Source organism: Sander lucioperca, chromosome 1, assembly GCF_008315115.2.
Source record: "Sander lucioperca isolate FBNREF2018 chromosome 1, SLUC_FBN_1.2, whole genome shotgun sequence".
NCBI lineage: Eukaryota > Metazoa > Chordata > Actinopteri > Perciformes > Percidae > Sander > Sander lucioperca.
Window position 1 is genome coordinate 8645364 of NC_050173.1, and position 16519 is coordinate 8661882.

Consider the following 16519-nt stretch of genomic DNA (forward strand, 5'->3'; position numbering starts at 1 on the left):
CCTCTTAACAGACACAAAATGCAATTAAAATGTCTGTGGTGGATGTCCTCCAGAGGATAGTTCATGCTTTCGCAGCGAAATTTTTGCGCCGAAAAAAGTTTATTTCCCCCTCAAAAATAGGTAATTGAGCACTGTAGTGGTTATGATCATATCAGTGACTATGTAACTACATGGAAACGGGCCAAAAGATGCCTGTTCTTGTACAGTAATAGCGTTACTGAAGGCTAGCTCTAGCTCCATAAGTTACTCCAAGCTTCTTCCCTTGTGAACACCTCCGCTCTTCACTCTTCTCACACCACTGCACACTGCTGTTTACCTTTTCCTGCTACAACTGAAATCCCACGGGACTTCAGCGCAAGACTACAGCCAGCCTTCTGTAACGCTGTTACTTTACAAGAACCAGGCATCATTTGTCCCGTTTCCATGTAGTTACATCACTGATATGATCATAACCACTACAGTGCTCAATTACCTATTTTTGAGGGGGAAATAAACTTTTTTCGCCGCAAAAATTTCGCCGCGAAAGCATGATCTGTCCTCTGGAGGACATCCACCAGACCAGCGGGCGCCCGTGGATTGTTGTCGGCCGCGGCAGGCGGGGAAGGCGGGGAGGAATTAGAAGGATGCTGGTCGGCCCTCCTAGCCTGGCTAAGGCAACTAACACACAGTTCGCCACTGCAGAGACTACTATTCACCAACGCCAGATAGATCGCAAACAAAATGGATATATATGCTACAAATACACAGGGAACTGCTGCTTGATGATTATTACCGAAGCCTGGCTGAACACTCACTCCTCCCAGATGGCAGCTCGCAGCTAACAGGGTAGGTGAATTTAAACAATGTCTGAGTTGAAAACGCATCTTGTTGTCATGTAAGGGCCCTGTTCATGTTGCACAGACATTTTAATTGCATTTTGTGTCTGTTAAGAGGCACAAAGGCACTCTTTATGATATGATCCCAAAACTGCCGTTTAAGCTAAGTGGGAGCTCTCGGCATTAGCTGCAGCAGCTCCAGTTAGTTAGCACCAATTCGGCTTGTTTTTTTTGTTATCGACAGTACTCACATACTTATAGCGATCAAGATTAACGTAAAAATTGCCCGGAGTTCTCCTTTAAATTAATTGGTAAAACAAGTGTCCTTGTAAGTATCCTTATTAGCTGTCCTTATGCACTGTAAACCCAGATTTAGTTGTAATTAAACCTTTTAATGGTCACTACATATTGTTTCATGTTTTTAAAAAAAAAACATATTCATTACTAAATCACATTAGTTGTTTATAATAATGCACTGATCATATGAAGCAGAGATAACTAAGGATGTTGAGTTTCTGTACTGAACTGTTCTGCGCTGAAGCAGTGCAAGGGCTCATGGGAAAAATATATGTTCTGATCGGTTTCTGTCCTAGTTAAAGTGTGTTTTAATAAGGTTCTGTTAAAGTTTTGGTTGTGAATTTATGTTACGTGGGTTTTAGTTTTGTATGGTTGATTAAGTGTTCATGTTCATCTACCTTTGTTGTTGCACCATGACCGAGACCCGGATGGGGACTGATAGAGTCTGGGCAGTGAAGTAGGATGTTGTCCCTCAAATCCATGCAGAGCACATTGGAAATTACAATCTGTGCATTGTAATCCTTTCTGTTTTACTGGAGCTATGTATCAAATACATTGTTCCTGAAACTATACTGTTCTAAAGGAAAAAACACATTTGTAAGAATGAGTTCTTTCTATAGTTATGATATGTAGGGTCTAATGTCTCATATTTATTATATTTCAACAAAAGTAACTTATGTTAACTCATGATTTTTAGTAATGACTACTAATGTAAACTTGATTTGTTTACTGCATCAACTTACCAATCTGTGATGATACAACTTGACCTGTTAAGTTTCACCTTGTGTAAAAACTTAAACGGTTTAAGGCAACCGGTTTCCACGCAAATTTCTAGTAAAGTCAACTAATTTGGGATAACAGTGTAGTAGATATTGCAATAGTGTTCAGATGTATGACCCTTTGTCTACCCCCAGTATGTATGCCCAATTCAAAATATACAATATTGCATGTACAATAAGGATATGTAGGATGAAAAACCTTGCATTAAAACTTTGATATTCTCATTAAATATTTCATAAATCACAAATTTGGCATAAAGGGACTAAACCAATATTTGGTTTATGCATAATCAATGACTGTTACACTTACATAATGCATCTAGTGATACATTTTTTCCTGTGAACATCTTATTTTGTTTATATTCACATTTCTCTCTATTTAAGACCAAATGTTTAGTGAATTTTCCACCTTACAAGCTGTCAAGGCATAACCTCTAATCCGCAGTAGCCATGAGGAGTGATTGTGAACTTGTACGCTGCACACAGCCACTGAGAGGGCTGAAATGTGTTGGCTTTAGTCATGTTTCCTTCTGCAGGCTGCAGGGCTCACTTGCATAAGTGGTGGCATTCGCATGTACTGTGGGTTCATATATGTCAAGTCATTATATGTATGTCTCATATACTGTACATTGATGACGCGCTATGGCTGAAATGTCTTAGTGATGTTTGTTTTTTTTCGTCACAATCATCTAAAATGAAGTATTTTTTAAATTAGTTTTCATTACTTTTTATTTGTTGTTATTTGTCTGTCTAAGTAGGTGTACGTTGAAATGATGGCAATGATTGCATATGTGAGCTGTCAGACATTTAAGATAAGGAGGCAGATATTGAGGCTACGCTGGCCTCTTGTGGAGATCACAAAGCATAAATTAACAATATTGTTAACTTGTAATAGATTTCCTGCATCAGAAGGGAAAAAAGTACCTGCAACATAATTTCCATGTTTAATTTGTCCCTACTTTTGGTGAATTAATTAGATTTATCTCTAAATCCATCAGTATTCTTTAAAAAGAAATCATAATGGTTGAATCTTCTGATTTCAGCATGGTGATTTAAAGCAGTTCATAAATCAGTCTTGTCATGTCATGGCTGTCATGTTAACCTAAAGTCACTGAAGGCAAGTTTTGTCAGTGGTTAATCAAGAAAAAAAGCATACATCAAAATATCAGTGGAAATTATGGACAGTCATATGTTCCTGGCGGGGAGAGAGAGAGGAGGGCTGAGCAGGGCCTTAGTGACATCTCCAAACATGTCAGCACAGCACATTGGACAGCGCAGCCCTGCCCTCAGAACCAACCTCGAGATCAACAAGGGCAAAGCTGTTTTCTCTTTGCCCCAACACAAATCTGTTTTCCTTTAACGAAGAAGAGTCCTTCCTCGTAAGGTTAAACCGTTTGCAGGTATTCTCTACAAAGGATCCCTTGCGTCTTCTCATCTGACACTCAATCTTTGGATTTAAACCTTTCTTACACTCAACCATGACCGTTTCAGTCTTCTCCAACCTTGGGTTTATGCACTCTCTGACTGTCCTACTTCTGATGTTGACTGGTTTGAGCTTGAGCAGTCCCATCAGGTCTCCTGAGAAACATCACAGGGTGTCAGTCGGTAGGGATGTGGATGATAATGAGCTCCTTGATGCACAGGACTTTTTGAGCCAGTTTCTGTCCACAATGAACCTCACAGAGCTGAGGCCCCAGCCCAGGCCCCTCACTGCCCGCAAGGAGCCACCAGAGTACATGCTGGAGCTGTACAACCGATTTGCCAATGACCGGGCTGCTATGCCCTCATCCAACATTGTGCGCAGTTTCAAGAATGAAGGTACACATTGTCTTTGTTCAACACCACAAACATCTTGCGAAATGTATATATTGCATTAAAAAAGTAACATGTAAGCCCCCTTGAAGGATTAGCATTCAAACCATTGGGATAATGTTTGATATTGTAATAATTTAATGATTTGCAAAATTGGATTGCTTTGATTTAGTGCCATGAATCTGGAAGTGGGTTAATTGTTTTGATTGAAACAATGAAGCTGCTCTTAAACTAAGCGTGGACCACAACATGATTCAAACTAATCAAAAACATATATTATGTGTATTTGATTATGAGTTTTGCCCACAGAAACATACTAAATGCATTGAGACACACTTGATATTTTAATTTCAGATTCCTCCCCCTACAGTAGAACAGCCAGGGGTGTAAGGATACATCCTCTGCTATTCAACATCTCAATGCGCCACCATGAGCACATAACAATGGCTGAGCTTCGTATTTTCACCCTGTTCCAGAAGGCTCGAAGACCATATGCTGGCATTGACTGCAAGGTGACCATCTATGAAATACATGAGCGAGTTGTTTGGACAAAAGAGGTGGGGAAAGAAGGGAGAAGGAGGGATAAAGGGGAGGTGGTGGAAATGAAGGATTTGGAGGAACTGGTGACAAAGCATTTCCATGTCAAAGATAACAGCTGGGTGTCGTTTGACCTGACTCATGTGGTTGCACTCTGGCGGAAATCAGGGTATGCAACTCTCAGACTGGAGGTCCATATTGCAAGTCTGGGGTCAGAAGAGGAAGGGGATGCACAGGAGGTCACAGAGCAGGGCAAGAGGTTGGTTGAGATTGATATTGAAAGGAGCTTGGAAGGAAAACACAATGCGGTGATGATTATATTCTCAGATGATCAGAGCAGAGACCACAAACAGGATAAACAAGAGCTCAACCAGATGATTGAACATGAGAATGACCTTCCTGAAAACGTGGGTCGGAGCCAACAACCTTTCTGGGGTCACGTTAATTACAACGCTGGCCACGCTAGCCAGGACGAGCTGGACAAACAATCTCTCACGCAACTGCAGTCCAACCTTATCTATGACACACCTCCCCGAATCCGTCGCAATGTTAAGAGCGAGCCATGCAAGAGGACCCCTCTCTATGTGGATTTTAAAGACATTGGCTGGGACACGTGGATCATCCAGCCTGTGGGCTATGAGGCGTATGAGTGCAACGGTGTGTGCAACACACCCATGACCTCCGAGGTCTCGCCTACCAAACATGCCATAGTGCAGACACTGCTGAGTGTTAAGAGTCCAGAGAGAGTATCGCGTGCCTGCTGTGTTCCCACTAAGTTGGAGCCGACCGCACTGCTTTATCATGATAACGGGGTGATCACTTACAACCACAAGTATGAGGGAATGGTGGTGGCAGAGTGTGGCTGTAGATAGTCTTGAAAACTATTACACAGAGATAGAAACTGTGCGCTGATGTTTCAATCATCATCTCACAAAAATCTTCTCATGTGCTTGTTTCCACAGAATCTAGGATCTCATACAGTGGTGTGTAAAGACACAAGTCTAGATTTATAGTTGTAAATTAGGGAATTCTGTGCTACATGATGTAAATTTGAAGTTGTATAAAGGTAAATCAGTAATTATTATTAAGTGTAGAATATAAAGCTGTCTGTCTCATGATTTATTATGATTATTTGCCGATTTTTGTATTTTACAATGCTTTTGGATAAGTTCCGCAGTTAATTATAAATTACAGGCCATATTCTTGCAAATGTGGCATCAGTCCCATTTGACACAGTGACGGAGAAGACGACAAAAGAAAGAAAGTTCTGATGACAAATGTGAGGTGAGGCAAAAGGTTTAATACTGCAGCACTGAAATCAGTTACAATGACAACCTTTTGAATATTTTGGAAATATGTGTGTGAGATCTAAGTGCACCTAAGCACAAAAGATGTACTCTGAGTGCAAAGTTAGGCACTCTGGGTTATTTTAGTGCTGGAACAGAATATACTTAATAGACAGAATGTTCCACTCGCTGTCTTATTGCAACATCTAAATGTATTATCGCTGACTTTTCATCACAGACATTGTTCAAAACTTCTTTTATCCATGTACATTTTGTTCTGGCAGAAATTATTCCTCATGCAAAAGTTGAGAAGCTCCAACTTTTTCAAACTAAATTGAAAAAATATACATTTTAGGATAGCCACCAGATAACAAGATACGTTAATTTGCACTACTTATAGGATGCTGTATGTTTTTTTTATATGAAAAGTCTCTTAAATAATACATGCTGCAGATTTGTAAATGGTATAATTTGTTTCTGTGCCCTGTGGCATGTTGGAGCCACTGAAATGATTTAAAGAATGTGACATTTTTCCTCTTATTTGCTTGCCAAATTTGCAGAAAATATATTTCTCTGGCTTTGACCAGGAGAGGATTTTCACGGGGTCTTGAAGCTCTCCTGGGCTTCTTGTCTAGAAAATTAACAGTTTCTCTTACTTCACATTGCTGTCAACTGCTGTGAAATCTTTCCTCACATCCCAGCCATTCATATCCTGCTTTTGGTTGTCACACCAATAATAATGTAATTATGGTTGTAAAAAATAAAAGATCTGAAAATAAAAACAGTCATTGAGCAAGTTTTGATTTCTTGTACACCCAGTTTCATTGTCAGGTAATCACAGCATTCCCTACCTAACAACCTTAATCCCCATCCCTCTAGCACCACATGCCTGGCGGGCCTCTCTCTGCCTGCTTCCATGCCATAGTGATAACGAGGTGTCAGAGCCTGGAGTCTTGTAGACCGTCACTCAGGATGAGACGCCACTCGAAGTGGCAGCATTTGTGAGAAGGTGGTGTCAGATTCCTGCTCTCCAACGCCAACATGCTCTATTGACAATCTTGCCATTAGGTTGCTCGGTGCCCTCTGAACCCTCCCACTTCCTTTTTCTGACACTGGCATGCTGACAACCTTATCAAGGCCACAGCAACAGTACAAATGGAAAAAAATACATGTCACATCATCACCTAGCTTCTGCTGTTAACAGACGGAAGCAGATAACAATAATGGAATAACACTGTGGAACTTTCTAACTTAATAGGATCCTCACTCACACATTTACATAGGCCAAGTGTGCAGGGCAGAGATACTGACTGGCAGTGAACAATTTGATTTTCCAGTGTGGAACTAAAGTTTTAATGTGTAGAAAATATTCCTAAAAACATCAGTATTCCTGACTTTGTTCAAAATGGCTTGTTGTTTTAGTTTAGGGACTGTACATAAATATTGGGGTGAGGAGAAGGGGTAGAATGTTATATATCATTATATAAAAATGATATATAAGAAAGACTCTCCTTTTGACTTTCAAATTTCATTTTTTCAGCTTGAACTATCTTCACTATATTCACTATGCATTATTGTGGGTTCATTATATTCTATGTTCTGTTATGCTGAATTTAATTTATGGAAAACAGAAGCATATCAAAAGATACAAAAAAAAAGAATGTTACATACTCCTCCAACATATTTAATAATTAAGCATTACAATTCTAAACTTCTGTTTATTTTTCTTAACTTCATAAACAAAATTAGATTTATAGTTGTCCAAACTTTAGTTCATGTGAACATTTCACACCTAAACCTTAATCTGCCATTGAAACATTGCTTAATATCTGTATACTTATGGAACATTCATGGTATTGGATCACCACAAACCATTGTATGTAATTATGATATTTATGACATTTGCTATTTGGGTTATTATTTCTTCAAAGGTAGAGAAATGACAGGCCAAGCTCACCATAATGACAAATATGTTCCCTGTTGATGAAAAGATGCAGTAAATAAAAGCTGATTTTACATAACGTCTCATTCCTTTCAACTTGTTAACTCATGTGTAAGCAACAAAGCTATTGATGTTCATGGGAGGAAAACTTTAAATCATAAAAACCCATGGTTAATCTCATTGGGAGATATGGCAGAGAGAGTGAAAGAGATTTGGACAATGGACTGTTTTCATTACTGTAATGTCACACTATATGATAACCACAAGGGGGAGACTTTATATTACAGTAAAACGATCACACCACAAAAGTTACACTTGAATGATGTGTTTTGAAAACATCATCTTAAGGTTAAGTGAGTATTGTCCATTACTATAATGTTTAAATCAACCATGAGGGTTATGTTTTTCCTAGCTGGTGAGAGCCAACAATGTTTGTCTCACCACATCATGTTCAATTTTTAAAGCTGTAGGCTCTTATTGCCTGCCCTTTTCCTCCTACCTTTTCAGTACTACATGTACTCTGTCATTTTAGAGTATACCCACCAGGTACAGTTCAAACAGCAGACTTTACAATGTGCAGCTTTCAGCCCCAGAAACCAACTTACGCTGAAATACAACTAGATTTTGATTCAGGAGGAGCCCTCTAAAAACAGTGTCTCAAGATGAGGTACTATTATGGCCAGTCTTAAATCCCTTATCACTTCTGATAATGTGCTTTAGGGGTGCATATTCTACAAACCAATTGATTTGAGACACAGTCAAGCTGGGGTGTTTGGGGGCCCCTGAGCACTTTGACCAGTTGGTAATCTGGCACTAATTGGTCGTTTCTTAATTGGAATTTAGACATTATGATTGTTTGACTTGACTGTTGAATTCTTATTAAACCATGGCTTATTTTAATCATTCTTGATTAATTGGAGTAAAAAAACAGGACATTTTCAGAATTATTAAAATATCTGCTGCAATGTTAGTGCACACTCAAATTGGCACACATGTGGCACAGAACAGTGAGACAAATTCTCAGAAACAAAATAACTGGTTCATTATAGTAAAATATATACCGCTCTAACATTCTTCTTCTAACGTTTTATGGCAGTTGGCAAACAACTTTTTTGTGTGCATTACCGCCACCTTCTCGCTCTAAAAATAATTGATATTGTGTTATTTATTGGCAAGGGCTTGCAAACAGTAGGTGGGTAACGTTAGGTTTCATTTTTTTGCAATAAGATAAACAACAGAGCCACGCCTGTCACATATACGCGTGCATGCATGCGCAGTTGGAGCGTGGTGGGTTGAGAAGATTTTTTTTGTTTATTTTCGTGGTTAATGTGTTGTTATATTATTGTTAATATGTGTTTTTACAGTTTAGTGTAACAAGGGCAACAGATAAACGGGTACAGGTACACATTTAGCTAGCTAATGTGATATTGTAACATTTCACGAGGTAACGTTAGCGGATTTGGGTCATCATAGAAGGTTAGCCAGCGAGCTAGCGTTAAGTTGAGGGTCTTGTAGCGTTAGCTAGCTAGTTAGCGTGTGTGCTAGCAAGCTAGCAAAAATGCAAGCTAGTTTACGCTAACGTTAGATAGCATATCAACATTTAGGTAGCTTAAGCAACTCGCTTATCATCTTGCACCAATGGGATTAATGCTACTGCGCGGATAAATCACTGTAAGTCTAGTTTGCGTTTGATTCAGGTAATGATAGGAGACGAATGCTTTATAAAGTAACGTTAGCGTCAACGTTAGCTAACAGCCCAGCTAACGCCCACAGAAACACTCAACATTAACGTTAGCTGAGCAATGTTATCTATCTTAATGCTTCTCAACAATTGTATATTTGTTAAACATATGGATTTATTTGAATAGTCGTGGGTAATTAGCTACTGATCGTTATAATTTAGGTCAGGTTGGGTTGCACACTACTGAGGCATTGTGAGGAAAGATACGTTAACGTTACCTGTTTATTAGCTAGCTAGCTCTGCTAATGTTAGCTACGTTAACGTTACCCATCTGGGCTAACGTTAGCTACGTTTGCTGTAAAAATGCTCTTTAAAAACTAACGTTAACCTTATTTTCATTGTATCTTAATTTTAATATGACAATCCCACTATATCAGTAGAGTAAAACACAGTTTTTTGTGCCATAAAAACGTTTTGTTTTGCATTTCAGCCTTTATTTAAAGGCTATATTTGCAGAGGACGACTAGTCAGAACTTCTGCATGAGTGAACGTGAGCTGTAAATGAATGCAGTGGTTGTCAATTTGTAATGTATGTTGAAAGCAAAAGTTACCGTAGTTGTAAAACACATGTCACATTAAGATGGGTATATTCGCAGAGTAAGATAGCAAGACTACCTAAAATATGTAGGCTATATCTGTAGTTTTTAAAAGTTGCCCGAAAACCCTTTTCTCCAGCCACTGTGGCTAAAGTGTTAATTGTCATCTGTCATTTTAAAGGTACATTATTGACTTCATAGAGAGCTGGACACGATCCCTCTCTTCCTACACCTGACATTAAATCATCTATCAGTCATCATCTAAACTCATATTTATAGTCTATGGTCATAAGACACTACTCTTTTCTGTTTTAGGTTGCTAAGCTCGGGCAGCATTCGATCAACAGTACTTTCACTTTGACACTTCTACTGATAAAAGGCATAGAGGATACCACTTGAAAGTCTCCCTAAGGTTGAAACCTAAGGAGCAAGATGTCAATCACGAACACTCCCACAAGCAATGATGCCTGCCTAAGCATTGTGCATAGCCTGATGTGCCACCGACAGGGAGGGGAGAGTGAAAGCTTTGCTAAGCGAGCTATTGAGAGTCTTGTCAAGAAGCTGAAGGAGAAGAAAGATGAGCTGGATTCCCTTATCACAGCCATCACTACGAATGGAGCTCATCCTAGCAAGTGTGTAACCATACAGAGAACTTTGGATGGACGCCTACAGGTTGGTTTAATATTAAGCTCCTTCTTATTGTACGAGAAAACACTACCTGTCTCATTAGATCTTCCTCTCTGTGCTTTAGGTTGCGGGGCGAAAAGGTTTTCCTCATGTTGTCTATGCCCGACTATGGCGATGGCCTGATCTACACAAGAATGAATTGAAACACGTGAAATATTGCCAGTATGCCTTTGACTTGAAATGTGACAATGTTTGTGTCAACCCATACCACTACGAGAGGGTCGTCTCTCCGAGCATTGGTAAGTGAGCATCACAGGTTTGTTAGTCTTGACTAGATCCCATTGTTTTAGGTTATTGGTAAAAACAGAATGATACTACAGACACGCTGAAGGATTGTGGGGTTGATACAAGTCTACAGCACTTCTAGTCATTATTTAGAACAACAGATGTACTCCCGATACCTCACATTCTAAGTGATAATATGATGCAGTGATGTGGTTGAAAAAAGTATAGCCCATGTTCTAATTCTCACTCAGAATATTGACCTACATAAACCGATGAATGATATATCTGTTATTTTTCATGTTTTTGCAGACTTATCAGGGCTGACCCTTTCAAATTCAGGTAAGGAGGTGCCAACGTTTTCCTGTTTGCTCATTGAAGATTTTGTGGATGTCCATTAGTCTTACCTATGTCTGTTGTCTTCATGTAGGTTCACTCTTGGTAAAGGATGAGTATGACTATGACAACCAGCAATCTCACTCAAGCTCTGAAAGCCACCTGCAGACTATCCAGCATCCCCCGGCAAGACCCGGTCCACAGGAGATCTTCATCAGCCCCTCTCTACTCCCCCCATCAGAGGGCAGCGGTTCAGCTTCAACCTCTGCTTTCTCTACCATCAGCGTTGGACCATCAAGTGAGAAACTACACGGGGACCACACATATATGCAAAACACAATCGAAGATACAGTCTGTGCTAGTTTTTGCCAGTCAGAAATAAATTCATGTGATCAAGTTTTTAAAAAAAAATGCTGTAAAAATATTAATTTTCTATCCTTGTACAAGTAGGTCCAGGCCATTTCATAAGCACCTTTTTTTTTTTTTTAAAGGAATTGCCTGTTGATTAGTTTGAAATTTTAATTGGGCAGAGTTACTTTGCATGTAATAAACATCTATTTTTTTCATTTATCTTTATAATCTGATCTACCACACAGACTTCAAGTTGGCACAAATTTGGCAACACAACTATTTATTAATTTATATTTACAGACCCTACCTCCAATTGGAGCAGAAATGGCAGCTTCACCGCTGCAGTGCCTCAACATCAGAACGGGCATCTACAGCATCATCCACCCATGCCTCACACAGGGCATTACTGTGAGTTGATGAAAAACAAAACTATTCTGCAAAACGCGCATCAAGCCTTATAAATAGTCCATATTCTTTATTTCATTCAATGGAACCTCTTAAATTGATTTCCATATTAAGGGAATTTACCAGATGTAAAAGTTGATTTGAAAAATGTGTAAAAGTGACGTAGGTGGTGTAGATCAAAACTCTTTTCCCCAGCAGACTTTCTCATATTTATATATATTAATGCATTATACATATGCGTAAGGGCTAATGCAAAATGTTTTACTGTGGTTGAATTAAAGACTAGCCATGCATGTTCAAGATCAGCCTCCACCTTTGACATTATATGAAATCTGGTCATTTTCAGCACCGTTGCTGCACAATGTGTGCTGCATGATAACATGTCACACCTTAAGAACAGGTGTAGTTTTAGAATTGCTTGTTCAAAACTAATATTGACATATTCTTGCAGGGCCTGTTCCCAATGAAATTGCGTTCCAGCCCCCCATATCCAATCACCCTTGTGAGTATGGAGTTCCAGATGGAAGTCAGTCCACATATTTAACATAATCAGTGTAACCCATTTAACCTGTAGTTGTTTGTTGGGTTGTTCCAGCTCCAGAGTACTGGTGCTCCATTGCTTACTTTGAGATGGATGTCCAAGTTGGGGAGACGTTTAAGGTGCAATCCACATGTCCGATAGTGACTGTGGATGGCTACGTTGATCCATCAGGAGGGGACCGCTTTTGCTTGGGCCAGCTGAGCAATGTCCACAGGACAGAGAACATAGAGAGAGCCAGGTACTCCCCCACATACTTGGAGATATATCATCATTTAGTTGATTCAAGCAATTCATGTTAACTGTATGTCTCTAGGTATGATACGTGATTGAAAGTAATGCAGTGTCTAGGTAATGTCTCAATTTTCTGACTGAGTTTACCATTTCCCCCCCCTCTTCTTTCTGTCCTTAGGCTACACATTGGCAAAGGCATGCAGCTGGAGTGCAAAGGTGAAGGAGATGTCTGGGTGCGCTGTTTGAGTGATCATGCAGTGTTTGTGCAGAGCTATTACCTGGATCGAGAGGCTGGACGTGCCCCTGGAGATGCAGTTCACAAGATCTACCCCAGCGCTTACATCAAGGTGAGATTGCCGTATAATGGTCATACAATGAAACACAGATACATTCCAAGTAGGTGTTACTCAAATTTACAAATTCCTGAATGCCCTTGGCACTGGCTACATTTACATGCACACCAATAATCCTGTCATCATGTGATTAAGGCTCTAATGCAATACGATGGGGCCATTGTAAAAACCCCAATTATTATTATTATTATTATTATTATTATAATTATGTTAATGAAATTATGCTCAGAGTTAGAGGAGCCCTAATTACAATAAAATATGTGAAGCATCCCCTTTATTAACATACTTTATTAATCCCGCAAGGAAAATTACAATTTTTTCACTCTGTTGTTAGTAAAGTGAGAAAAAAAATACATACATACATACATACATACATACATGCGGTTAGACAGTCAAAATGATGGAGTGTCCATTCAATATCTTGTCTCTTCAATATCAATACTTTAATTTTAGCATTTGTCTTGTCCCTTGCCAGGTGTTCGACTTGCGTCAGTGCCACAGGCAGATGCAGCAGCAGGCAGCGACAGCTCAGGCCGCAGCTGCAGCCCAGGCAGCAGCAGTGTCCGGGAACATTCCTGGGCCTGGCTCTGTGGGAGGCATCGCCCCTGCCATCAGTGAGTGTTCATACTGCTGCACTTACTCTTCAAGAAGTGTATTATTATGATTGCTTCTCAACATCAACTTCCCTTTCCAGACTAATGTCAGGGACTTTCTTATGGCATTAGAATGCACAGCATTGTGAGCAGGAGAATTATAGAGCAGCATGAACAGAAGAAAAGCAACCAACCAGCAGTTTTTTAATGATGAAGAAAATAAAAACTGGGATACAGGCTGTATTTTCAGTCAGCATATCTTAACTCCGCTCCTTTTTTTTCCCACATTTTCTTATTAGAAAGCTGTAGTTAAGTTATTGATTTAGAGTACACACCAAGCAGTTTGCCTTGCTTTGTCTGTTTTTGTACTTGTACAAAATGTTTTCAGCATTGGCATACTCAGCAATGACAATAAGTCGTAGATGATGAAATAAAGTAACATGTAGCTAACATCACTACAGGCTAACATTTACACAATGACTGGGCTTTAGCTTGAAGTAAAACGTGTGGCCTGATCAGAGTGGAAGATATGCCTTTGACTGTAGTACTTTTCTACTTGGCTGTATGTCTATCTGGTATTATGTTCCAACTTTTACTACAAAAGTAACTTCGCTAACGTATCTCTGCAAGCTTTGGCCTATAGTGCCACATCGATCTCAAGATTCTGCGTGTAATTCCCTTGCAGGTCTTTCGGCTGCTGCAGGCATTGGGGTTGATGACCTGCGCAGGCTGTGCATCCTGCGGATGAGCTTTGTGAAGGGCTGGGGGCCCGACTACCCACGGCAAAGCATTAAAGAGACACCCTGCTGGATTGAAATTCATTTACATCGAGCTCTACAGCTACTGGATGAAGTTCTGCACACCATGCCCATAGCTGACCCTCAGCCTCTTGACTGAGTTGAAAGACATGAACTGTACAAAAGAAGAAAACAATCAGGCTACTTTTTTAACAGATCACTCCACCTATAGGCCTGGACTGTCTAATGAGGACTGCAACTACAGGGATTCTGAGTAGGTTGTAGGAGTACCAACAAGGACATAAATGCTGGCAGTATACTCCAAACACAGTGCTTTCAAGTCAAGAGCTGTGGGCAGTTGCCAGTATTATGAGTGAGACTCCAGGTCTGGTGTCAGTGACTTCTAAACAGCTGGAGCAACATGGGAAGTACACTGGGATAGGTTGTAGTACTCTGGAAACATGCTGCCAAGAGGATGAAAAAGGAAGCCAGTATCCTGACATTGTTTACCAATTGGAACTTCATAACAGCATGAAGTTAACAAGGCTGTGTGTCTCTCAAATCTCAAGTTGATACAAAAATACTCGCACACTGATATGATAAAAGATGCAAAATGTATTTAGCCTTGGTACTATACAAAAGAAATGCATAACCACAAAAGAGTGTAGGGTGTCAAACACAAAATGATTTATACTCTGCTGTCATCTTTTTTCAGTGTGAACATTTCCCCATTTAAGATTTGAAGATGTATAGAGCCCCTGTAACTGACTGAATTCTCTTTTGGACTATTTAGTAAGAGGGCAATCTATTTGGTCTAACACCAGTAAAGCTTAGCACAATGTGATGCCTTGTATTGGATGAGAACCTGTTATTTACCCTGTCTGAACATACTAAATGTCATTTCAGTTGGAGTATACTGCCGATCCAGTCCTCTTCTATTGGCTCTCCGGTGCTTAATATGGCTTCATGTAAGTGGAGTTTTTCACCTCACAAATCAGGATATTTATGTAAAATCATGTTATTCATTATGTTTTTGAAAGATGTAATCTTAATTATTTTTTCAATGCTGACAGTCCTTATTTGACGTTTAAAAAAACAAAAAAACAAAAACAAATTATATTCCCCCCCCCAAATAGTTGTTTTTACTGACGTAAAAGCATTTGAAAAGCTCATTTTAGCTGACCTAGGCTTCTCTTGCAACACCATAGAAGTTCCATTATTCTACCACCAGTCAAGGCTGTTACAACATTGAGAAGTGATTTTTTTTCTACTGAAATTTATCAACCTTTTTATGAATCAAGGTTATCATCGGTTTTATAAAACATTGTAATAATATTTAAAACTGTCATTTCTTTTATTAGATGCCCACAGTGTCCATTAGCACTTTATTAATTTGCCTAACTGTATTTTGTCTTGTTTCATAGTCTCATGCGTGGTATCCATTTCATTTCTTAGCATAGTTAAAAAGTATTTCTTGCTGATGGCCTTGGTAGGATCCATGGAAAATGTGCTTCAAATAGTTTGCCTGAAATCTGTTTTCGTTATCAAACACTCACCCACAGCAGGTTTGAAAGGTGTATTTAGCTCTGTTCTGGCAAAAATGATTACTGTTTGGAACATATTGAGTTGTGGTGTACCAATGGTTAATACAAATTTAAAATATTGTCTGTGTAGGATGAAACTACTGTGTAAACCTTTCAAACCTAAAGGTGGTAAATCTTTGATACTCAAAAGATGCATTTTGGGTAGATCCTCAACATCACTTTAACATGGCTCACCACCACTCATTTTAATTTGAGCATTACTTGGATAACACTTACCGTAACGTATTCTACCCAACAGCTGAGTAAAGGAATGAAGGAGGGAATGAACTGTGAGAGGAAGTGTAAGCCATATTGATGCCAAATATATCCAATGAAAAGGTTATCAGACTCCAGTCGTTCTAGTGTTATGTCGCTTGTAAATCTTAGTTTTAATTATCAACTGAATGATTTCAGTTTTTGCTCAGCACAATTTATCAAACAATGTTTTGGTAATTAGAGCTCAGTTTACCTACAGCTGTTGCAGTATTTTATACTCTTTTGCTACCTTTACAGTAAGAGAACCACAAAAATAAAGAATGATGCTATTCAATTTTCAGGAATTGCAAATTCCTGCTCATCTTAATCTTTACAATTGTGTCATACATTCTGAATACGTACTGAGTTTGGTTGATATTGGTATATGTATGAGTCTGGTTAAATAAAATACAATTGGCTAACACTATTGTTTTGGATTTTCTTTATTTAGTGTGAAGAGTCAAAATGATGAGAGGGGAC

At 39.2% G+C, this 16519-nt stretch overlaps 2 protein-coding genes across 7 annotated transcripts; both read left to right on the top strand.

Annotated features, from left to right (window-relative positions):
• The first annotated feature begins 3167 nt into the window (after positions 1 to 3167).
• On the top strand, positions 3168 to 6322 carry LOC116035162 (bone morphogenetic protein 10-like). Its single transcript, XM_031278137.2, has 2 exons — positions 3168 to 3709; positions 4058 to 6322. Exons 1-2 carry the CDS (start codon positions 3370 to 3372, stop codon positions 5110 to 5112), a joined length of 1395 nt encoding a protein of 464 aa, XP_031133997.1. The 5' UTR covers positions 3168 to 3369; the 3' UTR covers positions 5113 to 6322.
• Positions 6323 to 8668: 2346 nt separating this feature from the next.
• Positions 8669 to 16466, top strand: smad4a (SMAD family member 4a). 6 transcript variants are annotated; one of them, XM_031277834.2, is made up of 11 exons: positions 8669 to 8755; positions 10061 to 10417; positions 10497 to 10671; positions 10967 to 10996; positions 11085 to 11288; positions 11642 to 11749; positions 12198 to 12248; positions 12342 to 12525; positions 12697 to 12865; positions 13347 to 13485; positions 14150 to 16466. In XM_031277834.2, exons 2-11 carry the CDS (start codon positions 10178 to 10180, stop codon positions 14359 to 14361), a joined length of 1512 nt encoding a protein of 503 aa, XP_031133694.2. In that variant the 5' UTR covers positions 8669 to 8755; positions 10061 to 10177; the 3' UTR covers positions 14362 to 16466. The 6 variants fall into 6 exon arrangements, with proteins under 6 accessions (XP_031133694.2, XP_035861757.1, XP_035861714.1 ...); XM_036005864.1 differs by having other exon boundaries at positions 8684 to 8790; XM_036005821.1 differs by having other exon boundaries at positions 8718 to 9139.
• The last annotated feature ends 53 nt before the right edge of the window (positions 16467 to 16519 follow it).